The 26,035-nt window shown below is 33.5% G+C and overlaps 3 protein-coding genes across 4 annotated transcripts; 2 read left to right on the top strand and 1 right to left on the bottom strand.

Annotated features, from left to right (window-relative positions):
- Window positions 1-942: 942 nt before the first annotated feature.
- LOC118036891 (polyribonucleotide nucleotidyltransferase 2, mitochondrial) lies at window positions 943-11,989 on the bottom strand. 2 transcript variants are annotated; one of them, XR_012168705.1, is made up of 17 exons: window positions 11,536-11,989; window positions 11,107-11,262; window positions 10,839-11,009; window positions 10,087-10,212; window positions 9,846-10,007; window positions 9,543-9,662; window positions 9,060-9,197; window positions 8,753-8,915; window positions 7,004-7,129; window positions 6,600-6,730; window positions 6,063-6,282; window positions 5,887-5,970; window positions 5,030-5,109; window positions 4,359-4,502; window positions 2,470-3,099; window positions 1,619-2,016; window positions 943-1,244 (listed from the first exon to the last, which is right to left on the bottom strand). XR_012168705.1 is itself a non-coding variant. In XM_035042745.2 (16 exons), the coding sequence occupies exons 1-16, from the start codon at window positions 11,875-11,877 to the stop codon at window positions 1,912-1,914; spliced, it is 2,898 nt and encodes a 965-aa protein (XP_034898636.1). In that variant the 5' UTR covers window positions 11,878-11,989; the 3' UTR covers window positions 1,301-1,911. The 2 variants fall into 2 exon arrangements, 1 of the variants encoding a protein (XP_034898636.1); XM_035042745.2 differs by lacking the exon at window positions 943-1,244 and having other exon boundaries at window positions 1,301-2,016.
- A 2,509-nt stretch (window positions 11,990-14,498) lies between these two features.
- LOC118036894 (isocitrate dehydrogenase [NADP]) lies at window positions 14,499-20,866 on the top strand. The gene is given in 16 exon segments (XM_035042750.2): window positions 14,499-14,788; window positions 14,790-14,850; window positions 15,242-15,285; window positions 15,439-15,548; window positions 16,262-16,299; window positions 16,520-16,597; window positions 17,610-17,663; window positions 17,749-17,850; window positions 17,961-18,049; window positions 18,131-18,234; window positions 18,391-18,459; window positions 18,552-18,667; window positions 19,174-19,208; window positions 19,296-19,438; window positions 19,764-19,886; window positions 20,629-20,866. Coding segments are annotated over 16 exon segments (1,506 nt in total). The 5' UTR covers window positions 14,499-14,542; the 3' UTR covers window positions 20,723-20,866.
- Window positions 20,867-23,183: 2,317 nt separating this feature from the next.
- On the top strand, window positions 23,184-24,603 carry LOC118036884 (glutaredoxin). The gene is made up of 4 exons (XM_035042729.2): window positions 23,184-23,344; window positions 23,444-23,532; window positions 24,089-24,187; window positions 24,272-24,603. Exons 1-4 carry the CDS (start codon window positions 23,289-23,291, stop codon window positions 24,385-24,387), a joined length of 360 nt encoding a protein of 119 aa, XP_034898620.1. The 5' UTR covers window positions 23,184-23,288; the 3' UTR covers window positions 24,388-24,603.
- The last annotated feature ends 1,432 nt before the right edge of the window (window positions 24,604-26,035 follow it).

Below are 26,035 nucleotides of genomic sequence, written 5' to 3'. Positions count from 1 at the left end.
TTGTACGGAATACCAAAACCACCTTCTGTTAACATATTACCTAATCCTTTGTCATTTGTGGCTATCGTCACTGGTGATTTAATATCCTGATTTCTGAACCATAAAATAATTAAAATATCTAAAACCCACGTTGGCAGCCATTCAAAATAATCAAACAATACTTAAAAAAAATCTGCAGCACATACAGATAGGTTTGTAAATGAGCTGAGTCGAGCTGTGGTTCATCAAGTCAAGTTTCATGATATTTGAGATTTGTCCATAAGAACAATATTGAGTTCGAGCCGAGCTTGAATTGAATATTACATTGAACTACAAAGAGTGTTTAAACTTGGTTTATTATTTTATTTTTATCAAACTCAAGCTTATTAAAAAAAAAAATCAAATAACTATGAATATGAATATGAATATACGAATACAATATTTAAAAAAAAATTAATATTTTATCTTAATATTGTATATAAACCTTAATTTGAATGTTAAAATCTCATCTAAGGTGCGTATTTTGTAGTTAATTTGCACTCAAGATATAATGAAGTATTGTATTTTACTAATATTCTTTTAAATAATAATTATAAAGTTATATTTCATGTCCATGAACATTCTAAGTAGAGTAGTAAATTATTCAAGCTTTTTCATAAAAATAATAAAGTTTAAACTAATGATGAAATTTGATTTGTTTAATTAATCATCAAACTCTTTTGTTATTGAGTTGAAAACATTAATTTAAAAAAAATTAAAAAATTTACTTCTAATTATTTATTTAGTTTTTTTAAATTTTTTTAACATGTTAATATCAAAAATATTTTTTAAGAAATAAAAAACATTATTTCAATACATTTTCAAATAAAAAAACATTTTGAAAAATTATTTCACAACCCATAACAACAAAATATCATCTTTAATGAAATAAGTAAATTTTAAAAAATAAAAATAGAAAAAAGCTTTTGAGAAAGGGAATATGGATTTGATTATTACAATTGTATTTACGAGTGAAAAGAAAACGATGTTTAGACCTTCCAATGAAACTACAGGTGTCATTGTTTAGCTAATTGATCTTGTTATCATCCTAACTCATTCTTGTTATTAGCTTAATTGCATACATTTATGTGCATCCCTTACCGTAATTGCTAGTTCATGACATGCATAAAAACATTTACCACCCACGAGCGCGCGCACCGAGGGGCTTTGACTGCTCGACTCCTCTTCCTTGGAAGAAGGCCAAAAACTTCCACTGGCTTTCAAGCCTAATAACAGCGATTTCACATATTAAAATTTTCAAATATCCAAGTAGAGAGCTGGAAAAAAAATAAAACGGAGAGAATGATTTCAAATGTTCTTCCAACTTCATCATGTCAAGATAAGATGAAATAGGCAAACCCTAGAGCTATTCCAGCACTCAATTTGCTTAAAAACTTTGAGCAAAATTAATATACTAGAATTACATTGTCCTCACCTTTCTAACAGAAGGCCACTACCTGTTCTCTTAACTATTATAGATACCAACTTCATAAAACGAGATTATAATCAGAGATATCTAGCTAACCCTAGCTAAACAAAAATTTCACGGCCAAAATAACCATTTATCACGCATTTAAATAACACTGCACTTGCTGTTCACCTGTAGTTTAACCGGCATGCTGTCATCCCATTCCGCACTACACTCAAGGTTGGAGTCTCCTTGTAACAAAAAGAAGAAGAAAAAGGGGGGGCATAGTTTTGTCAAGTGAGAATGCTGCTCAAACCGAAGATCCATCTGCATTATTGAACATAAATACAACTCAATCATGTGCAACTTCAGTCAAAATTTCTATCACCAGTTTGACGTCCAGCTCCTGGTAGATACAAGAGCTTCTTGCAGTTCGGCGTCTGCTGGTTACCATCTATGTTAAGACAGTGGATAGTCAATGAGCATCACTGATCATCCACCAAGGACATAACTGGAAGTCCCTTGCTAGAAAAGCTTGTACACTTGACTAGCAACTCATCACCAATCTCAAAGTCCCTCTTTCCATTGGTCTGCATGGAGATGCAAAGATGGTGATTTTCACGGACCAAAGAAAAGCCAAGCAGAAAATGGAGGGAGAGAAAAAAGAAATGTCATTTGAATTTCAGATTTTTATTTTATTCAAGAATAAGACATCCCTTAAATCAACAAAACAAAAGACCAAAACACAAAACCAATCATCGCCTAGAAAAGGTGCCCCTAATTTAAAATCAGATTTTTACAATAAAAAAGTTGTCAATGCTTTAAAAAGACTGGAAACCTTTCACTATAAATGAATGAATGAATTTACTAAGATTGTTTTTGTATTCTGTAGGCTGTCAACCAATAAACTTAATCATGAACAAACAAATAATTTTTGGTTCTCAAAAATGATTACTATACAGTGGCAGCAAATAAAAAAGATAAGAAACGCAAAATATTGTTCAAGAAATACATGCCAATTCAAAATCATTGTCAATGCGTACCTCAAACCGATACATTCCACGAACTCCATTACCCAAATCAAGGACTAACCCAAGTGCACGAATTTGATAAACCTTGGCAGCAATCTTCATTCCAAGTCTCAGGCTTTTTGCACTCAAAGGTGACACCACTTTGGCATCCTCGTCATTCAAATGATCGACAGTATGTGAAGAGTGACCAGAACTATAGATTGATGCATCAGAATCATCACTTTCAGGCACCTTTGTTTTTTGCTTGCGATCCCGTTTCGTAGCCCGTAAAGTTTTAGAATTGCTCTTAGAACCCTGATTCAAACTGACAGTTTTGTCCTCCTCGTCACACTCTGCAGCACTTCGAATCAGAAAACCAGGATTTGAGGAAGTTGAAGGCTTTACAGTGCTCCTACTTAACATCAACTCAGCATCTGTAATTTTCTGCTCTTCTTGTTCATTAGGCAAATTCCCAACTGAGGTCCAAACTTTAGGTGCTTCTTTAATAACAGGAACAGGTTCCTCAGTAACATTATTTTTCTTAGATTTCAACTGGGGTAAAGTTGCTTTAAGGGATAATTTGATGTTGCCACGTACATCCTGCCCTATGCACATCAAGGAAAGCTGCTGCCCAACAGATATGACATCTGAAATCTTGGAGACCTGATGAGGGGAAAAGATGTAAAACCATATGTAGAACTTAACATAGAAGCGTAAGAACGTTAATCCATTCATAAGCCCTTAGGGGAGAAATCTGAATTCTGAAGGTATCAATAGCAGCAGAGTTTTGAGCATAAATTTCAACAGATAGGACATTCTTTAATTCCAATCACATTTTGTTTCAAAACATAAATCTAATGCACCAAAGAGTTATATCACAACTGAAAAGCAAAACATAACCAAACCATGAAAACAAAATGTTTCGAATAAGGCGTCAAAAATCCATAACGACTTGGTAGCCAATTCCCCTCCGTTAATTGGTTGTCCATCTTTCTTTCTTTTTCAATAATTTTTATCCTCTTTCAGATAATTGAATGCAACTGTCATTATCCAGGTAACAGATTCTGCTGAAAATTTTGTCCCTCAGCAATTACTTAAAGCATGGTGCTCCAAAACTTAACAATCAAATGATAGTTGGTACGACCAATGGCCTCTTTGCAAAACATGAAACAGGTCAGGCTGCTTGCCAACTTGCATCTTGCCCACCAAAACAGCAAGGCCTTCCCACTCCTACAACTAAACTGCTCTTTTCTCCAAGGTGGTAGATTTAATTTATTTATATTTTTTTTTCATTTCATGGCACTCCCGTGTTTTTTGCTAGTATTCACTCCCAAGGCCTTTTAGCTCCATGAATAATTGCCAGCTTTAATTGTCATATGACAGTGTCATATTCTATCCAAACCCAGAAGGCAAAAGGAAAAATAAAAGAAGCACTGCAAGATATATTAAAAAAATATAAAACCTTTTAATTTGTACTAGCAAAGGACAATGCTTAACAAAGACACAACAGACTCAAGACCGTATTTGATCATTCAACAAGGACAAAGTTCATTGAAGATGACCTCAGCTAATCATAAACACCCTGAAATTGGCACTTTCAAGTATAAGGTCCAATTAACTTCCTATGCTGGTAAATTTGAGTCTCTGGGACTCAAACAAACTCAAGTTTAAAATAAAAGAAATATGCTTTGATAATCTTCAATTAAATTCATCCCAAGGATGAAGAGATCGTGCCATTTTAAGAACAGAACATAAATTGCATAAGATTGCCAGAGATCTATGCATTTCTATAACATGTCCCACTACTGGGCATTTAAGCAACAGAATATTGGACCCAAATAAATTGCGCAGCCAGGCAGAAAATGAAGAGAAGGCAATTAAGAGAGCTCCAATTTACATTATGTCACCATGCTATTTCATACCGGTTCATGTGATAATTCAGAAACATGTAGCAGACCTTGCTGGCCACCATTAAACTCCACGAAAGCACCATATTCCTTTATTGAAGAAATGATGCCTTTGTAAATCCCACCAACTTCAATTTCACGGCCGATTATAAAATCAATCTGAGGAGAAAAATGTAGAAGCAGTCATGCAACTTGTAACAAGCAATAGATCTCCCAATCACCACTCATTAAACCATTGAATATGGATATATTGCCACGTGAAACTTATGGCATGGAGAGGGTAAAACTGCTATCCCAGAGAATATTGCATTTTATTTCTAAAACATGAAAAGAGAGACAGACATTTATCTAAAATCTATAATTCTTTTTTTTCTGGGGTGGGGGGAGCAATTTGACAATATCAAGGATTCAGATTAAAACCCTTGAAGCACTTGGTTCCCTTGCATTCAAATTAGCATGAAAAAGCTCCTGGAGTGACTGTGGATTTCTTTCTGTTAATAGTTCCAAAGCTTGAGAAATAGGCAGCAAAGTTCTGAGGCATGGTATGAATAATTAAAAATAATAACTGTGCTAGTGACGTGAAAATTCAAGTTTTTCAATGTTCTGCACTGCTCAAGAGAAGCAGATCTCAATCAAAATAAGGAAAGATATAAATGGCTGAACAGAACACAAAAGAGAAACAAAACCTTCTCTTGCACTCTTTCCAGTACAGTCTGATTCTTGGCAAGTATAGTAAGTGTTTCGTCGCTTACAGACATCCGTGCACCTAGATTATGCAATAATGCACACAAAAATTGTAATATAGTCAACATCAAATTGATATCCAATCATAGTAGTTGAAATTTTCTAAAATTTACATGGAATATTCTAAAAATTATTGCATTAGGTTACCACAGACTGGCAAGCATAAAAAAATTATGAAATGGATTGGTTTCCCTTGGAAAAAAAATTGTATAATCCAGAAGTCTGAAATACTTGTAACATGTTTGTAAATTGTCATTGATAACTCATCCCTACCTTACAGTGCCTATATGTTTAAAAAACACACACACTAATATTCCTGTCCCGAACTTAAAGTGAACCATGTTCCACTTGTACATATTATTAGAGGAATGAACTACTAAAGAGAAAGTCTTAAAATAAAACCCCAAAAAAATTGAAATGTTCTAACAAGTCATATGGGAATAAGGAAAGCAAGTAGGAAGTGGGATGATTGACCAAGACTTGAATATGGAATATACTTTCATGGAAGTGTCCTAAATACTAAAGTTTGAATTGATGAATTTCATACTAATTTATACGAACAACCTGAAAGGCAAGACAGAGTAGAAATGCTAGGTTATTAAAATGCATCATATGCAGGCATTATTTCTTCTCAATATGCCATCTATTATCAGATATTATGGAGAAGTATCAAACAATAGTCAAATGGTAAAGCATTAATAGTCAAATCACAATTCAGTGCCAAAAGACCCTATCAATTGAATGGAGCTATAATAATTTATATAATGCCACACATAGCATTGTCAAGTTTGAATTGAACCTGTATCCTCTTCAATTTTTCTCTTAAGAACACCTAGAGGCCCAATCAAGCGACGAAGAGCATCATTGCTGAACTTTAAGGTAGCTGCATCATGGATGAAAACTTTTGAGCAGGTAGAAAATGAATATAATCAGCACAAGATAAAAAACATGCATAGAGGATGTTGAAAAACCAACCCAATCGAGGAGAATTTCTATGATCCTGAGTGCGTGGTGCACTAATCTCTTGATCCATGCGGGCAAGGATTTGAAGACGCCCTTTAAGAGCTGGCTCTAAACACTCACAAATGATATCTAAAGGAATTCCAGCAGGTTTTATATCCAACTGAACTGCAGTAACTCCCTTACGTGTTCCAGCAATTTTGAAGTCCATGTCCCCTAAATGATCTTCCAGGCCCTTGAAGAACCCAAATCCAATAAAAAAGAAACTGAGCAAAAGTTTGGAAGGACTTTCAAAAGCTGAAAACAGATAACATGTAAAATAAAGAAACTCTCGTACAAGTCCAAATGATTGCTTAATAATAGCAGCAGATAAGATTGACATTAGTTAAATAGAGAAGCTTCCAAACCAATACTAAGGAAGAAAATAACAAGCAAAAAATCCTAACAGCTTGCAATGACCTTCAGCATTGAAATTAAAAAGTTACCAACATGTAAAAGAATATACTACAATCCACAATACAATAATGCAAACAAACCAAGTAAGAATCTCACCAAAATATCAGTCACTATACGATAGTCCTTAATTTCACCAGTTGATGGATCAACTTCACTAACAAGACCCACTGAAACACCAGCAACATGTTCTTGCAATGGGATGCCAGCATCCATCATGGCCATACTGCCTATTTGGTTGGAGGAGAAAAAGAAACATATGTCATGCTAGCTATTAACAAAAGGCATAAATGAATAGACCCGCATAGATTTATATAGTCATATGACACAAACTAAAGTTGTCAAGTTTTTTAGAACTTGTACCAAAATTCCTCACAGCCTAGTCAACTTATCCTATGGTAATCACAAGAAAGTTCAATCCAACTTTTTAGGCAGATAATATGCACAAAAAGCAAACAAAGGGAAAACAATGAGCTATTATAGTTGTAAGTTGAGAAGGGAACCTCCACAAACAGTCGCCATTGAAGTTGAACCATCAGATGCCATTACTTCTGAATTGATGCGAACTGTATATGGAAAATCATCCTCGGGAGGCAAAACAGCAAGCAAGGCTTTCTCTGCAAGAGTTCCTAGAAATGATGAAGACAGCATGCACAAAATATGGGTTAGAAAATCATTTAGATGCATAGGTACTTTAGTAACCATCAATTGCAGAGCAAGGTTATCAAAGTTCTAACACAATCAAGGCCAAGAAAAAATAGGTCACTGTGCTGAATCATTTAGTGCTTGGTCATTTGGAGCTAATAATTCTCAATGACTATTTTCTAAGAATTCTAAAAAGAACGAAGACCATAAGCTAAATATTTTTCCACACATAGTTATACTATATTTTGCAACCACAGGAGTTGAGAATAATAATTATATGCATTCAAGCATCAACTAATGAGGAAAAATGGCACCAGCAGGTCAGCAAGGTACTAAGCTCTAAGGGCTCTTTATCTTACCCATCAAGAATGTTTCGATCTTTCTTCTTTGTCAAGTGAAATTAATTACAACCTGCTATAGAAATACAGTAAAAATCTCTAATTCTATGTTTGGAATAAAAATGAACAACAAAGAAAAGGAGGGGGAGAGGGGTGTAAACATGGGATAAAATGAGGTAAGGAGACTAGCATTTCCTCCACTTTTTTTTTGGACTTTGGCTGGAATGAAAATGGAGGGAAATAAAGTTATGATTTATTCTTTTTTGGAGCAAAGAAAGTGGAAGATAAAATACTTTTGTACCATTTACATCAAATTAATGTAACACTTGTTAAGAAAAATTGCAAGTCTATAACTTCTCATATGAAAAAAGGTAAAGGCGCATTGGAAACCCCCTCCCCCCCGGCCAATGTTTCTCTCCCTCAAGTTCCCAAGCAAGAAAAAAAGCATTGTCCTCTCCCCATGTCCTTTTCACTCATTTTCTAGTCTCCCAAACATTATGTAAGAGGTAGACACACACACACACACACACACACACATATACATACATACATACGGACGGACGGACGGATGGATGGAAATAATTTTAAATCATCCATTCATCAGCATATAAAAAATTTAAACCCCCAAAACAAATGAATACAATTCTATTATTAGTGTCATAAACAAGATCAGACAGCCTGCGTATGTCATACTTCTAGGTTGGTTCTGTAATTTATTTATTTCCAAGTACTACCTTGCTACTATTTTAGAATCATATACAAACAAGATTGGAACACAAATACAGTAAGGCCAATTCTTGAACAGATTACTTATAGTGTACACAGTGGTTGATTGTTGTTAAGCTACACATCAGCTCCAACCATATTTTTTAGGATAAGTTAAAAACCTACCTGTCTTTCATCAGTGTTTGGAAGGTAACACGAGCACCATTTCAGACTAACTGCACTTTAATAAACAGATAAAAGCCAATTCTATATTCTCAAATAAGCACACAGAATAAGCTGAATGGAATATGGACTTGCTTGCTCTATGAAACTTCCAAAACAACACCAAAAAATAGGAAATACATGTTGTAGAAAAACTAAAGCTCCATCATAATTATATGAAGTTTGACAAATTTTTAAATTAAACTGCCAAATTTGAATTAACTCAAGCTGTGAAAAATATTATCTGAAGTCTCAGAAGGTCAACTTGAAATAAACAAGCTTTTGTACTATTCATTATTTCACTCATATGACATAGTATTATGAAAGTCAAATTGGGTTTACCATGACCAACTTCACGTCTGTTCAGACCAACTCTTTTGCCAACTTCATTAATTGAAAATGGAGGGAAACTATAATGAAGCATGAAACGCTTTGTTGGGGGTCCGACCAAGGAATCCAAACGTTGAGCATCCCTAGGTGCACCAAGAGTGACAGTACAAAGAACCTAGAGATTATCAAATATACCCTAGAGTCAAAAATACTCTCAACAAAACATAGCATTATCCTTGATTCTGTGCTTATATTTCTTGATCAAACATTTCAGCACTGTATGTCATCAAATACAGGCAAAAGAAAAAAGCAGGCTAACCTGGGTATCTCCACGAGAAAAAAGTGAAGATCCATGCAAATTAGGTAAATAACCTGCTTCACAATACAATGGCCTCACTTCATCAAGGTGTCTCCCATCAACTCTAAATCCCTCTGCAAGAATCCTGTTGCGGACAACCTGATATTTTTACATGATTTGAGAACTGTGAACCCTGAGCAATCCAACTGGCAAAATAAGAATAAATGCAAACAGCTAATATGACTGGAAAAGAATTGGCTTTTTTCTCAAACGTGGTGTTAATTCCACAGGAAACCATGCAGGCCAGCCCTATACACTTTGATAAAATTATCAGTTACTGAAGTGAGAAAAAAAGGTTCATTGGTACCAGTCCATTGCTCATCCTAATCAGAATAGGAAAAGGAAATTGAATAAATTTTAGTAACCACCTGTAAATTTGCAATAAAATATTAATGAAAAACTAAACAGTGAACCATTAGACTACTATTTGTGTGCACAGCTTACCCCCTTTCGTACTCTGTCTACAACCTTCGAAAGAACTGTTACGCTTTCTGTATCACATTCTTCTTCAAGGGTTCTTTTTACTTCCTGTGCAATATTGTCTAAGGCTTCTCCACGCTCAAACTGAACAAGTAAAAATAAGTATGATATAAAACCTGAAATCATAGAGAAATATAGTATATAGTGTAATCACTATGTTCGTATCTTACACACTTACATGCACACAAGCAAACACAGCATGCTCAACACACATGTACAAAGAACTTAAACTGCAGGATAACTCGTTGATATCAGATTTTCACGCACCTTACCATACGAAGGATCTGTAAAGACAGCTTCAATCTTTGCTTCTGTCAAGTTTCGAACTTTTTCCAATGTTCTATCTGACACCAAAGATAGTTTGTAATCCTTCTTATGCTTCCCAGCTTTCGCGGCTAGTCTGATTTGAGGTTCAAGATACTTCACTGCCTGATAATCAGAGTCAAGCATAACAATCCAATTCATAAACAGAAATATAGTGGAAAATATAAAAAGTTTAACTGCTCACCTCTGGATGTGCCAGTCTTAACCCAGCTTCTAGATCTTTCTCTGAGATCCCACCAGCTTGCACATCTATCATTAGAGTTTTGTCCTTTGTACAGGCATATACTAAGTTCAGATCACTTAAGCTAAGCTGCATAGACCCAATGAGTACCAATCAGATGGAATGATATACTTGCATGACAGAAGACAATATTCATGTACTGGCTAGTTCTAGATATTTTCAAGGTATATAACTACTTGAAGCAATTTCATCATAGGCCAGGAAAGCTTGTTTTCAGAGTCAAGCATGTGAGTTAAAAAAGAGTTAAGTATAGACCAGCAATGAATACCAAACTCTTCAGATCACAAGCGAAAGATATGTTTGTAACTGATTGTGGAAGAATTTGCTCTGCTAAAATGAACTAAACCAGTATGATTTGCTATAGTAGCTATGGTCCTATAAGTTTCAGGTCTCACAAAAGTTGCTATCTTATTACTAGATTCACAGGCTCATAGTATTTGAAGACAGGAAAGAACAAAAGAATGAACCCAAAAAAAGAGAGGATTAAATAGGATACAGTTTCAAGAACTAAGTGCAAAAATCACAGAATTTCAATACGCATAAGAACTATGCAACCATATGCCTTCATGATAAGCATCCAACAAATCACAAGAAACTAAAAGAACTGATCTCATTACCTAAACCTACACCAAAATATTGATCAGGGCATTGTTCTGAATAAAAAAATAAGTAAAGCAATCCACATGGAGTATCACCTCATCCATGGTTGGATTAACAACAAACTGTCCGCAAATTCTTCCTACGCGAATCACTCCAATGGGACCACCCCAAGGAATGTCAGACAGCATAAGAGCGGCAGACGTTGCATTAGCTGCCATTACATCTGGATCACGTCTCCCATCTGAAGAAAGAACACTTGCCATAACCTACAAAGAAATCAATATTTATCAGTAGACATCAAAGAATAAAAAGGGAGTCAGAAGTTACCAAAAGTGAAGGGCAGGCAAAATATTAACAGCATACCTGAACCTCATGGTAAAATCCAGCAGGAAAGAGTGGTCTTATAGGTCGATCAATAAGCCGACCACATAAAAGTTCGCGTTCTTTCGGTGCACCCTCTCTTCGCAGGTAAGTACTAGGAATCACACCTTGAGCAAATTGCTTTTCTTGATAATCAACCTTTCAAACAAATAATAATGAGAACAGCGGCATCATTTAGGGCCAGTTGGTATCATTTACGGTTTCTATTTTCTTTGTTTTTCCTCTTCTTTTTTTTTTTTCAAGAAATTCCAGTTAACGCAGGCTATAGAAAGGAAACCATTTTCATTTCATATGAATTCTAGTAGCCAATAAAAGAGCATTATCTTCTGAAAACCAATAACAAATCATTGTTTGTTTTAAACATGGTAATTAACAAAAAGGAAAATAACCGATTAAAAAATAATAACATACTGTGAGAGGCAAAAAATCGCGAACAGAATCGCCTTTAGAAGAAGTGACAGTAGAAAGCACTTTAGTCTCTTCCATCCCCAAAACGACAGAGCCATTAGCGAATCGAGCAATTTTTCCAGTTTCAAAAGTGATTAAGCGCGAACCGATCTCGAATTCTTCTCTAAAGGTCTCAAGGAACTTGGTACCGGCGGTGGAAACGGGTGGTTCCGGGTCAGGATCGGAGGGAGCGAAGCCGAGACGGCCACTACAAATGGTGCGGAACCCTAAGGATCGCCATGTGAGGAAGCGAGGGAGCGAGTTTAGAAGAGGATTTGATCTACTTGCTGCCATTATCGACGGCATTTTAGTGAAATCTGATTGACTGTGTGAGAGAAACAGAGAGAGGTTTTATTTTAGGGTTTAAGGGGGTTCGGAAATGTTCCTAATGAAAATGTCATGAAGGGTTTTACGGTTTTCATTGGGTGTTTTGCGGTGTAGGTTAAGTTGGTTGAGTTTGGGTGGATGGCTACACTGTAGAATAAAAAAAATCGGTGCCAAAGTAGATAGTGTAAAGAAATATAAAAATTACATGAATCTTATATAATTACAAATAAAACTAAAACAATTATAAGTCCTTCGATAACAAAAAAAAATAAAATAAAATAAACATACACACTTCGAGATAAAATCATATTTTAATATATTTATTGTATAGTATAATTACTTCTATACCCTTGAAAAAATACACAACTAATGTTTGAGAGGTGTTTTTGGTTTTTTATATTTTTGTATAATGTAATTATCATATAATCTCCGGGGTTAATTTTTTTTGTCTAAGGTCAAGGTGTACTTTAGGTTTTTTAATCTTGGATTTGGAAAAATTATCCTGCAGGGTCAAGGGTATTTTAATTTTTTTATAATTAAAAAAAAAAAGTGATTAATATGTGCAGAGCACACGCCAGTAAATAAGAGATGTTCATACCCTTTGTGTGTTGCCTCTTGGTAGCCGTTCGTAACCCCAGTAAGTAGATTTATTCAATTTTTATTGTTGAATTTGAAAAGAAAGGTTATGAGATTTTGTGGATGGAGAAATTAACAGTGTTCTTCTTGTAATAAGAGAATTATAACATAAAAAACTAGATATATTTTTTTTTACTTTGAACACGTGGATAAAATGTAGATAGATTTAATTTGTGAGAGTTGATAAAATAAATGTATATTCAAAATCCGAAAACCCTTCTCATTGAACTTTTATGTCTTTTCATTTTTACCTTTCTTCTTTCTTTGTTTTTTTTGTTGCTACCCGAATAAATCTACTTACTCTTCAATTTGAGAATAGTTTTTTAATTACAGTTATAATTTTTTAGTTTATTTTTTTTAATTATTATGTAATCAATATGAAAATAACAATACTAATAGTAAATTGTTCATGAAGATTCTATTCAAATTGTTTTTTTATTCTTCAATTTTTTTTAAAAAAAATTGAACATGATTTTATTTTATTTATGATTTTTATAGCTTTTAATCTCGCATCAATTTTGAATATACTATTTCAATATTTTTTATTATCTTTCTTTGATAATAATAAAATATATTTTATAACAAAAACAATGATTCTAATTAAAAACCTTATATTTGCTAAGATAAATAAAAAATATATTAATAAAAAAAAATATTTTGATGGAATTGTATCTTCAAGTTTAATAACAATATTAAAAAAATATTAAAAAATTCTTTGAAATCTGAGTTTTTCTTTTTCATGTTTTAAAAAATTTATGGTCCACCGTCACGTAGCATAAATATATAAATTAGTCCAAATCCAGATAAAACTAAAAAGAATAAATATGAATTACTCTTAATAGTCTTAAGAAACAAATTAATTAGTCTTTTCATTTTAAAAATTATTTATTTACTTTTTAACTAAAATGATTATACCTAATTTAATATTATTTTATTATAAAAGATCTTTTTTTTCTCATCATCTATTTTTTTTTTTATCTTATAACAATAAAAAGCCCTAATTATAATAGAACATACTAGTTGCTTATGCTATTGTCATGGAGGAACTCATTTTTTTTAAAATTTAAATAATTTTTTCAGATCTTATGAAATTATTAGATATTGTCATTAAATCAAAACATATAATTGTTTAATTTTTTTTATAAAGAAAATTTTCTATCAACATATCTTTTATTTATCTTAGACAACCCAATATTTTTAACTATAAGCATTGTTTATATTTTACATAATTATGATTGTTAAAGTAAGTTTTTTTAAAAAATCTATTGAAATAATATGTTTATATTTCATTTGATAGAAAACTAACAAAATTATAAATGTGATAAAATCATATTTTAAATTTATTAAAATATTTTAATAATAAATAACTGAGAAATTTCACAAACCATTTATTAGTAGCATTTTTATTTTAAAATCAAATACATAATAATTATTTTTTTAGTAAAATGTAAATATAAATATAAATTTATAATAATATTTAAAAATGATGTTAAAATTGAAGATTAAGTAAATTCAATAAATTATTTTTGGAATATAAAAAACAATAAAAAAAAGAAAGAAAAAGTAAAGGCACCAAGGGCCAGGCCCATCACCTAGTGCTGCTTTCACTTTTTTTGTTATCCCTTTTTTTTAGTGATAAATAAGATGTCGTCCTTCATATTTTTGGTTATTTAACCTGTAATATTTAGGTTGTCACATAAACCTCGATTAACTTAGTTGTAACTTGAATTTATTATAAATTAATTGAAAAAAAAATATTAAGTTTCTTTACTATTTTATATGAATAATAAAATATCATAAAAAAAACTCACTTTCTTTTAGTGTTAATAGATAAAAATGAATAAAAAAACTAAATAAACTATAAAGGATACCTTTTAATTTATTCATTTAAAAACATTAAGGAAAAAAAAAAAAGGATAGAGAGGGAGAAAAACGGAAACTACTAAAGACAGAAGAACAGAAAGCGCAAAGAGGGTGGTGTCATATTCCATTCAATAACAGGAGTCGAATGCAAAGAGTCAGTAGTAGCGGTGCTGCTGCTAAGAATATAATAATAACAATCAAACCAGGTGCGATGCCGGGAGTTGCCGCTGCTGCTAACACGATAAGAAGAAACCCTAACTTCTTCCATTTCTCTTCCATTTCTCGGAATCACGGAAATGGAATATCAGGGGGTGCTTCTGTCAAGAATCGTGTCACCTTTTCTTCTCCTGCTTCTCACTTCACTCGCGCCCTTTCGCTTCGATGTTTCTTCTTCTTCTTCTTCAAGTGGCTTTGATCGGGTTCAAGTTCAAAATCCCATCGTTGAAATGGACGGTAACCAAAATAAATAAAAGACTCCCTTAAACCCTTACTCTCTTCTTGCATATTTTTCGGTTATTAATGTTTTTTTTTTCCTGTTTTGGTTTCGATTACTGAAATTGATTTGCAGTTTCTATTATTATATTTATCTTATCGTACCTATCCTGGACAGTAACCAAGATAAACTAAAAGACCCCCCTTAAACCCTTATTTTTGTCTTTTTAATGCGTCGATTGTGTTGTGTTATTCTTAATTTATTTTTTAACTTTGAAATTCGTGGATTTTGTTTTCGAATCAGAGCCTTTTTTTTATCAGTTTATTTTCCTTGATAATTTTTTTATTACGCATTGTTTCTTAATTTTGTGTTGTTTTTCCTTTTTTTTTTTTTTTTTTTTTCAACTTCTAGGTGATGAAATGGCGAGGATAATTTGGAAAATGATAAAAGACAAGGTCTGTTTGTATGCTTATTTTCATCTATTTTTTATATTATTTTTTTTGCTTCATTTTGTTTCGGGTCCAATCTATTTGGGATTAAGGCTGCCTTACTATCAGGAATTGAGTGATTAGTAGTAATGGGGATTTTTATTTTCCTGGTGGGTACAGCTTATATATCCTTATCTGGATTTGGATATCAAGTATTTTGATTTGGGTATATTGAATCGTGATGCTACTGATGATAAGGTCACTGTAGAAAGTGCTCTTGCGGCTCTCGAGTAAGTTTTCTTATTTAACGACCTTAATTTTATGGAATTGTATTCCTTCTTACTCTTTGCGTAGCCTTTTCTGCTAAGAACATGCGGCGGTTTACACTTTGAAATTTGAACTAATTGTGCTACCATCAGTTGTAAATAATTAGGCATTAGTATTGGTAGAACTATCTTGAACTGTATGCGGTAAGAATTTTACATTTACACATTGTGTGCATTCGATTCTGGAGATATAAGAAGAGAGTGTCCTAGTTGCTGGAGCATTTTTGGTTATGTATCTCCTTTTCATTTCGTTTGTTTTTTTTTTCTTTTTTTTTTTCCCTTTTGACTGAAAGATTCATTTTTCCATAATGGATATAGAGAGAGTGGGCAACAGTCATGACATAAGATACTGCCGTTCTCCTGATAGGGCATAATAACTGCAATTGAATGCTAGTAAGATCTTTCCTCTTGGTTTGATATCTTAATGACTCCTATATTGAGGGTTTGTCGTCTTCTTGGTCTAGTAATTTCTTCAAAATAGCATATAATTTTTCCTGCAAAAAGATTCACTGAATGTGCACAGAAGCTTGTAACTTAAGGCAAAATAAAAGGCGGGGGCATAAAGAGGTCTTGACACATACACATGCTCACATGATTATACTGAATAGTTTTAAAAGCTTGGAATATCATAAACTCTGCTGGAACATGTTGTTATTCTCGTGGTTTGTGCATTGCAGGTACAATGTTGCTGTTAAGTGTGCTACAATAACTCCTGGTTGGTCATTATGGTCTCTTTCCTGCTTTTTTGGCTTCATTTATGACTGCTGGGAAACATAGTTTCCAGAACTTGCTTACTATGTTGATTGCAACAGTTGATTCAAACACTGATAAAGTCTTCTTAGTGCATGTTAATTGGTTTACTTTACTTTATGACAACTCTATTTATTATGGTTTATTTAGCTTGCATATGGTTTTGAGGTTTCCATTCTCTGCAGATGAGGCTAGAGTTAAAGAATTTGGCCTGAAGTCTATGTGGAGGAGTCCTAATGGCACCATTAGAAACATCTTAAATGGTCTGTATTTGATAAATTTGGTTCTCCCATACTTTATGAAATATTTCATGCCTTTAATGCAAACAGCTTGGTTTTGATTTATGTATGGTTGCATGTGAAGCAATTGGTAAAACAGCCAACTGTCCTATTTTCTTCTGCTTGAGAATAATATGAATACAAATTCAAGTTTTCATCACCATTATAAACATTCTATAACAGTGAGCCATCCATAGCCTATTGATAGTAAATGAAGCAAGATTTCTAGGATTATTGTTTTCCTATTATTTTTATTTGATAATTCTAGATTTTATTGCTTGTTTCAGGAGTTTAATTTGAAAATCAACTAGATATAAACATGCTACATCACCTATATCTTAGATTGAAGTTGCTCATGACCTTGAGCCCTTGGTGGTATAATTTCTATTTTAAATTATGTATATTTAAATAATGCACGATAGGTATAAGATTTCCTGAGGACCATGAATCTCTCATCTGGCTGTTCTCCCTTCTTTTGGGCAGCTGTTTTGCTACTGATTTGTTTTCTTTTGTAGATAATAATTAAAAAAAAAAACCTTTTAAAGCTTATTAAATTATTTATAATCTACAAATAACGTTTCTCCTTTTTCTTTAATTTTTTTTCTCATAAACATCCTAGGATGTAGAGGATTGGAATGAAACATGTTGAAATATTTACTGGAAGTCTAAAAACTTTTCTGATTTTTCACAATCTCTAGCAGGCTTTGTTAGTAATTTGGCTGGCATTCTATAATTCAATTTGAGTATAACAAGGATGATTGAATGAGATGGAGAATATTGAAGCTGTGAGGTGTTTGTTTGAGCATTGACAATTCTTGCATCTCATTGTTTGTGTTGTATAGATGTGGTCTATGAAGTACACATAGTTTGCCTTTCCTGGCCCTGGGTTATCTTGATATTGTTGGAACATTGAAGTTATATTGTTTAGCTTCTCTCGGGACATATTTATCTTAGACTCATCTTTTTTTTTTTTTTTTTTATGTTTTCTGTTGTGTAGGTACTGTTTTCCGTGAACCTATCCTCTGTCGAAACATTCCAAGAATTGTTCCTGGTAATGTTTTTTCTCCTAATGTAAAGCTTGCATACCTAATAAATATCGCGAGACACCATTTAGTGCTTATAGATTTGATCTACAGGTTGGAAGAAACCCATATGCATTGGTAGGCATGCCTTTGGTGATCAATATCGTGCCACAGATACAATCATTCCAGGGCCAGGAAAGCTTAAAATGGTTTTTGGTGAGCTGATTTCAGTTTCAACATTGCTGCATATACAAGTAACTACTTAGAGAATCTCTATTCTTCTGAGCTACCATTGTTGCTTACCAAATTTCTCTTCCTATAACCAGTCCCAGAAGATGGTGAAGTCCCAGTGGAGCTTGATGTTTATAATTTCAAAGGCCCAGGCATAGCTCTTGCAATGTATAATGTTGATGAGGTTGCTTCTCCATGTGTTTATTCTCAAATATGTTGATTGCCCTACATCAGTTATTTTCTTAATCTTTATGTGATTGGCCAGTCTATTCGAAATTTTGCGGAGTCATCAATGTCATTGGCATTTGCAAAGAAGTGGCCTCTTTACTTGAGCACCAAAAACACTATTCTGAAGAAATATGATGGCAGGTAATTACTTCTTGTAATGAACTTCTTTCCAATCCTTTTCTTTTGGTGATGCAACAAATGTCTTTGAACCTTGACCTTTATCGATTCATCAATTAATGCTCCAATTTTCAATCGAAATAAATCCAAAAAACTGTTCACTGATATAGTATTTCACAGGTTTAAGGACATATTCCAGGAGGTATATGAAGAAAAGTGGAAGCAGAAGTTTGAAGAAAATTCAATATGGTATGCTTCTATCAATTGTGCGGGATGACTCTCTGTTTCTCTTTTATCACTGTTATTAAAAATGGTTGATTCAAAGACTTTTTGTATTTCAGGTATGAGCATCGGCTAATTGATGACATGGTAGCTTATGCATTAAAAAGTGAGGGGGGGTATGTCTGGGCTTGCAAAAACTATGATGGAGATGTTCTAAGTGATTTACTTGCTCAAGGTGCTGTAACTTGTTCCAACCTTTTGGACTTACACACATCAATATGGTTCTTGTTCCTTTATCTGAATGCTGAGGACACTGTTGTATTCTGGCTATTTTTTCCACCAGTATCTTTGCAAATGGAGTTTTTCTGAGGGAGCCTTTTTCTAATCAGTAATTTTTTTAATTGCTTGGCAAAATCATGTTTTAAACTTTTTATTTTTGATGTAGATTAAACCAGTCTTGCTTTGCGCAGAAATTTAATCTAAAATATATTTATTTTCATCATTACAGTTTTTTGGGTTGAAATGCCATGGTTGATAGCAATTGACCAACTCTGTTTCAGTTTTTTCTGTTGCAGTCCTCTTTTATTGAAGATAATATTTATACGGTTCTTGAAGAGATATACCAAGTAACTTAGTGAACTGATAAATGACAACTTTGTTGGTGTGAATGATCTGAAGAATTCATTCTCAGTATGCAATTTTTCTATTTAAACCAGTCTAAATTTGGTTTCTTTTGGGCAGGATTTGGCTCACTAGGCCTCATGACCTCTGTATTGGTTTGTATTCAATTACTGGTGTCAACCTCAATGCTGACTTTTTCTTTATTAAGTAGTTACAAAATTTTATAACTTCAAAATGTACAGTTATCTTCTGATGGAAAGACACTGGAAGCTGAGGCAGCTCATGGGACTGTAACCCGGCATTTCCGGTTTTATCAAAAGGGACAGGAAACCAGCACAAATAGTATTGCTTCAATATTTGCATGGACACGGGGTTTAGAGCATAGGTATTGTTTGCTTTATCTAATTAACCAAAAATGAAACAGATAAATTATCACAATTTTGATTTCATCTTGTATATTATTCCTATTGCTGATTCCTCTTCATAACCTCATCCAAGTTTAGAATTTGTGTGTTCTGTCTCTGGCTGTATGTTTTTTTTTTTTGGTGAACTGTGATATGCTCTTTATAAGCTTCATTAAAGCAGCTTCATTTCTTTAAAAAAGTTGTAGTATTTTTCAAACTGTTGTTAATTAACTTCACCACTAGACAAAGGAATGAATGAGTCTATGCTTTTTTATTTTTCTTTAATTCATGTCCTTTCTCTCTTAGGGCCAAGCTGGATAACAATGAAAGGTTGCTTGATTTTGTTCTCAAGTTGGAGGCTTCATGCATTGGAACTGTGGAGGCAGGAGAAATGACCAAGGATCTTGCCATTTTGACCCATGGCCCAAGGTAAGTGGTAATGTGTTTTTATATCATGTTCTTGACCACATAATTTATTGGTTGGGTCATTTTTGTTCATCTCTGTAAGTTCAATTTTTGGAAATTCTAGTAAAGATTCAACAGAATCACCCTACTTGGTCATGTACCTAATAATAAGAAGTGAATTACTGATACATACTGTGGAGAACGAATGTTTCTGATGATGCGGGTGAAGGATTTGGCTCAGGTTCATGTAAACCTTCAAAAACAAAATGAATGGTTTTAAAACTTCTATAGAACATGTATCAGTAATTCACTTCTTATTATTAGATACATGACCATGTAGGGTGATTCTGTTGAATCTTTTTCTGGAATTTCACTTAGTATGTAAACCTTCATGACTGGATTTTGACTTCTGAAGCCAGTTGATAAGTTAATTTATTCCGACCCATCCAACTCCTCTTTCATCCAAGAAATGGTACCAAGAGGCTTTCTTTCCTTGCTTTCACTTCCACTTTTAGGAGCTCTCTACTTCACATGTTTAAATCTGAAAAAAAAAAAAAAAAAGAGAGTTGGTGATTTCATGTAAAAGTACACCGTATGGTTCCAGTGCTGGAGTGGTTGTAATTGAATCAGTCAGAACAAGTGGCCTCCAGTCTTTTAAACATTATATTGAGCATTTTCCCCTTCAAAACTTTTAGTATGATGATTTTTTCATGCCTTGTTAAGAAAGATATACTCATAGTTACTGAGATACTGTTGATGCATTCAGGGTATCAAGGGAATTTTATCTTAATACTGAAGAGTTTATCGACGCCGTTGCACGAAATCTAGAAACAAAGCTTCAGGAGCCAGCTGTTGTCTAAGCGGAGAGTGTTATCATGTGGTGGTAATATGAGATTCTGAGGATTGAGATAAAATTTGCATATACCACATACTCTTTTAATTGTTTTGATCATCATAGTAGATGCAATTTTCACAGCATTACATAAAGGGTCAATTTTAATTTATCTCTGGAAGTTTTCCCCTTGGGGTTTGATGACATGAATGTCTCACTGCAAACTCTTAATGTTATGCAGTGTTCATTTTATTGATCCCAGAGGAATATGCGCAATGTTAGATCCATATCCAATTTAGGTTATTAAGTGATTTTTTCCCCCAAAGAAAACAAACAGAGAGGGTATTATCTGCGTAAGACCAGTGCCATGTTTGTGCTCCATGTATTGATGTCTAGGCATCAAAGAACTGCATCTGCTACCCAAGTTTCTCCAAGAAAAAAACCATTATCGAGCTTGGATGTTGATTGAGATGCGATTTCTTGAAAATCTGAAAGAGGGCGGGGTTGAAAATCTTTGAGATTTTCACAGAATGAGCACTTGTGAGATTCCAAGCCATCTATAAAACTTGGGATTTTTTCTTTGAAATTTAGCACTTTTTTTTAAAAGAAAATTGGCAAAATAATACAATTTGTAAAAAAAATTGGTGAAAAAACATAATTTGTACATGATGAGGAGAAAAAAAAAAAAAACAAAAAAGGAAAGATTTTGAATGCACAATGAAGCTATGATTACAATATTACTACTATCATAAAAAATATCTTACTAAGTAGAAATGTTATTAATGAAAGTTTGTTACACTTTTTTTAGAGATAATAGGTGGCTTACTTATATTTGACGACAAATGTAGTTCATTATAATCACTATCAATGATCTTGATATTAATGTGTTTATTTTATGAGATCTTTTTAATGATAATAGTAGTGTTATTATAATTGAAGTTTTAGTGTGTATTTGAAGTCTTTTTCTTTCCCTTTTCTTCTTTTCATTAATTTTGCAGCTTATTTTATAATTTATTTGAAATGTTGTATTTCTTAACAAAGCTTAAATTTGTCGTTATCCATTTTAGTTCTTTCTCTCTTCATCATAACTTGTGTAATCCATTTCATAATTTATTTGAAATGTTATGTTTCTAAACAATGTTAAATTTGAAAATCGTTTTGGTATGTATTTGAGATGCAGCTCATTTCACAACTTACTTAAAATGTTATGCAACATTAAATGTTGTGTTTTCTAATCACAATATAATATATATATATATATATATATATATATATAATATATAGCCTTATTTTAACAAAATAAAAATACAAATCATGCTAACAAGCAAAAATAACATAGGGCTAACGATCTAAAAGTACTTGCTTCCTAATATATTATTTTTTCCCTGCCCTTCTCACGAATAGAGTCCTCTGGGAAACTTTGCCTTGCCCTCGATTATCTAGTCTTCGAATAGATGGCTATCCCAATGCCCAATTTGGTTGTTAAATCATAAATGTTGAGGTAAGCGACAGACTTGGTGCCGGTGTGAAAGCTATATTAAAAGACTTGAATTAAAATTTGGCCGAACACGTGGACCAAGATTCCAGTCATTATAACATGACATCAAATGGAGAAAGAAGACCTTTTTTGTTTCAAGTTGCCAAATGGAACTTATCCATGCGATGCCGACAATGTTTTAAACCCTAATTTGAAGTCCTTTTTTCAAATTTCTTGTCTGACACTCTGCGGATAACATTTCTGGAGAAGTTTTGTCCTCGAGAGAGACGATCGGAGGAAGCAAGTCTATTAAGTTTAAAGAATTGAAGCGGAGAATGTTGAAATATTATGGCAGTCAATAGAGCGTAGAAAATCTTATACAAGTGGGTCTAAAATTGTTTGAATAATTTTTTTAATTCTATAATAAAATTAATTTTAGGTCAGTATTGACTGAGATTTGAAACGAAAACAATTAAAACTAGGGAGGAAGCAAAACTCAAAAAAAGTTTGCCCTTTCGCATCCAAATGAACCTTAATCATCGTCTGGTTCTTGAGGTTAATGCTTGAATAGTTGATAACTTCTTAAATATGAAGATCTTGCATGTATATTAACTGGGGCGTGGGCAATTTAGCTTATGGATACCAACACGACATGTTTAATACGTGGAATTATGAATGTAATAAAATTTGTTAATTCTTTTTAAATATATCAAGTGATGTGAACAATGCATTTTTATAATCATTTTTTAAAGAAATTAATTTTCATTGACGCCCAGATTCTTTCATCGGAAGAGGGAGATATTGGGTTGGCAGTGGCTATCAGCATCGTTGACCCGGCCACTATTTTAGTTTTTATTGATTGATATATAATATTAGATTATGGGATGGACTCCATTTATCGGCCATGTTCACGGAAGATGACTAATTAAAATTGATTTTCTGGTTATAAATTAATGGCCCACAACACAAAAGTAATATATGCGGTCCAGTGGTCCTTCCATCACTGGATTATACTTGCACGCTTCAGCCTTTATATTGAGAGACGGTATGGCACAGAGAAAGTTCGGAATCTTACTTGGAATTTAGGGTTAAGAAAAGAAATTGTGTGAGAGAGAGAATGGCAATGAACAAGGCGAAGGAGCTGGTATCCACCAATTCCGTGGTGGTTTTCAGGTTTTCTTTCTATTAGATATCATACGGATCTATTTATATTTCGTTTTAGATTAATTAATTTGTGTAATATTCATTTCTTTTGAAAAACTTTGCTCGCAGCAAGACATACTGTCCATTTTGCGTCAAAGTGAAGGAGCTTCTGAATCAATTAGGAGCCAAATACACTGCTGTGGAATTGGATACCGAGAGTGAGTTTTCCCATACACACGCCCATGCTCTCGACAAAATGATTAATACTTTTGGAAATTACTTTGATTTTTGTTCTGTTTTTCTGTTTATTAAATTTATTTAAAAGAAATTGTGATTCGGTCATATTCATCTTAACATTCCATCGGTTAAGGAAACGGAGGGTTTTCGTAGAATTGATAGAGGCAGTCTTGCCATTTAGAATAGAATCTTCTTGCCCCTAAATAGTTTTAAGAAAGAAGGCATATGGATTCAATCATAAGAGATGGGGTGGATGGGATCCAATCAATCATGAAATATATGGTCTTGCTACTATTGTTATGATGATGAGATCCATATCCAATCAATCAATCAAACCTATTGTTCTGAAATATATGATCATATGCTATGCCTATGTGTGAATTTTTGCGTGTCTCACGTTCTTGTTTGTCTTTTTGAATATTTTCAAAAGGTTGAATATACGTTTGTATTCCCTTGAAAGGGTGGTGAATATATGTGCTGTTAATCAGGGATTTGATTAATTGATTATGGTCCATGCATGCTCTTTGTGTTCTTAAGAGGATGGAAGTGATATACAATCAGCGTTGCTTGAGTGGACTGGACAACGCACCGTGCCGAATGTTTTCATCGGCGGCAACCACATCGGCGGCTGTGACAGTATGCCTTCCTATTCTTTCTCTATATTCTGTTGTTATTTGTTTACTCTATTATTCACCGGGGGACTCCTTTTACTGTTTCCAGAAACCACAGGCATGCACCAGGAAGGAAAGCTGGTTCCTCTGCTTGCTGATGCTGGAGCTGTTGCCCCTGCTTCTGCTTCTGCTTCAGCTTCTGTTTCTGCTTCTGCTTCTGCTTAAAGGAGGTTCAGTTATGTCTTGTAATAATTAACCGTTGCGTTTGGTTTAAGTTCATGTCTTTTAACCCTTGAGCAAGTGTCTTTGCGTTCTATAATGACTCGTAGGTTTTTATTCCTTCTACATTTCTGTTTGCTGTGGAATCTATAAGCTAAGCTATGTATCGATTATGAAATATCAGCTGTCTTTAGCTGGGATTTACCATGACTATTACACTCACTCTTGCGTGAAATGCTAGTCAATTCTCTTTTACTGGAGATGAATCGAGATTGTTACCCTCGACTAGTAGAAATTAGAAACCATGTTAAGATTCAGGTTTATAGCAGCCATAATGCTAAAATCCTCACTGCTTTCTTCGGAAGATATCTGACTCTACCTTTAACTGCCTCAACAACTAATCCAAGCTAAAGCGATCCTACTTTGTTAGGCCACTATTCTGCCACCGTAATGGTGGTGCAACCAGCATAATAACCGAACCCTTTGAGACAGAAAAGCTCAACAGGTTATCCCTGATCAGTGATCAATCCATCTGCGCCTGCCCTGCCTTGGTTTTTTTAAATTTACACCAGCCACATGAAGTCGTTTCCAAGAGTCGAAAAGCACATCAATACGAGTGCCGGAGCCAATTCATTAAAACAAGCTTTATTGACTGCACTTCTTGAGTTCCTGGCTACGCAGACAAAGGAAGATGGCTTTTAGGTCTCGATGTTTTAGCAGTGAACAAGATGTTGCGACGTATTGGATCCTAAAGTTACACTGGACTGGCGAATTTGGTGACCCTCCTAACAAATCCCAATCAAATAACACATAAACAGTGCAAGAGTGAAAAGAGGAGAAGAAATCTAAGAGCCCAAGTGGTGAGGTTTTAAATTTATTTTAAGAAATATTTCAGTTAGTCATGTATTGAATTTATTTTTTAATGGTGACGACCCATGAGTTTGAGTTTTCTCAGGTCATTGCCATTAAAAGTTTATATAGTTGTTAATTTTAAAGCCTGTAAAATTAGTCGAGATACACGCAAATTGATCTGGACATTCATATTAATAATAATAAAAAAAAGAGAAGAGCTTAGGGTGTGGCAATGGGGAGGATAACTGCTTACCTGGAAGGAAAAGTATCCGCCCAGCAACAATCATACGAACTTTTGTTACCGTATGATGATCATCAAGCAGCATCTGGCATTCCTTGAAATCACAATAGAAACATATTAATGTTCCGCAAAGGCAGCCATGTTGCCAGCTGGGGCATGTGAAAGTCATCACTGACAGCGCATGTTATAATGAGTTATGGCATAAAAACATTCTTCAATTTTATGGTATTTATGTTGATGAAGATGATCAACACTCGTTAAATTAGAGTTGATTTTATACTCTAAACAAAATGATGGATGAAATATTACTGTAATGGTTTTAGTTTTTTTTTTTTTTTTTTTTTTTTATGATAAAATTATAATATTAGTTTGATGACAAAGTAGTCTTTTTTTAATTATGAATTTTTGCCAAAATTCTTTTTACTTAAAACTCCATTTTCGTGAAATGTAATAAATAAATAAATAAATAAAGTTGTATGACCTGGATGTAAAATTAGAAAACTTTAGGGATCATAGTGTAAAAAAGCACGCCTCACGAATAGGGCAAATGAACAGTGTTAT

The sequence above is a fragment of the Populus alba genome, chromosome 1 (assembly GCF_005239225.2).
Source record: "Populus alba chromosome 1, ASM523922v2, whole genome shotgun sequence".
Lineage (NCBI taxonomy): Eukaryota > Viridiplantae > Streptophyta > Magnoliopsida > Malpighiales > Salicaceae > Populus > Populus alba.
Note: the sequence above shows the minus strand (reverse complement) of the source record. Positions and strands in the feature narration are given on the sequence as shown.

Coding starts and splice junctions, on each gene's coding strand:
- LOC118036891 (XM_035042745.2), bottom strand. CDS start 11,877: ATGCCGTCGATAATGGCAGCAAGTAGATCAAATCCTCTTCTAAACTCG. Junction 6,731..7,003: donor AATGGCGACTGTTTGTGGAG/GTTCCCTTCTCA, acceptor CCAACCAAATAG/GCAGTATGGCCATGATGGAT. Junction 3,100..4,358: donor CTGAATTATCACATGAACCG/GTATGAAATAGC, acceptor TCCCCTCATCAG/GTCTCCAAGATTTCAGATGT.
- LOC118036884 (XM_035042729.2), top strand. CDS start 23,289: ATGGCAATGAACAAGGCGAAGGAGCTGGTATCCACCAATTCCGTGGTG. Junction 23,345..23,443: donor AATTCCGTGGTGGTTTTCAG/GTTTTCTTTCTA, acceptor CTTTGCTCGCAG/CAAGACATACTGTCCATTTT. Junction 24,188..24,271: donor CCACATCGGCGGCTGTGACA/GTATGCCTTCCT, acceptor TACTGTTTCCAG/AAACCACAGGCATGCACCAG.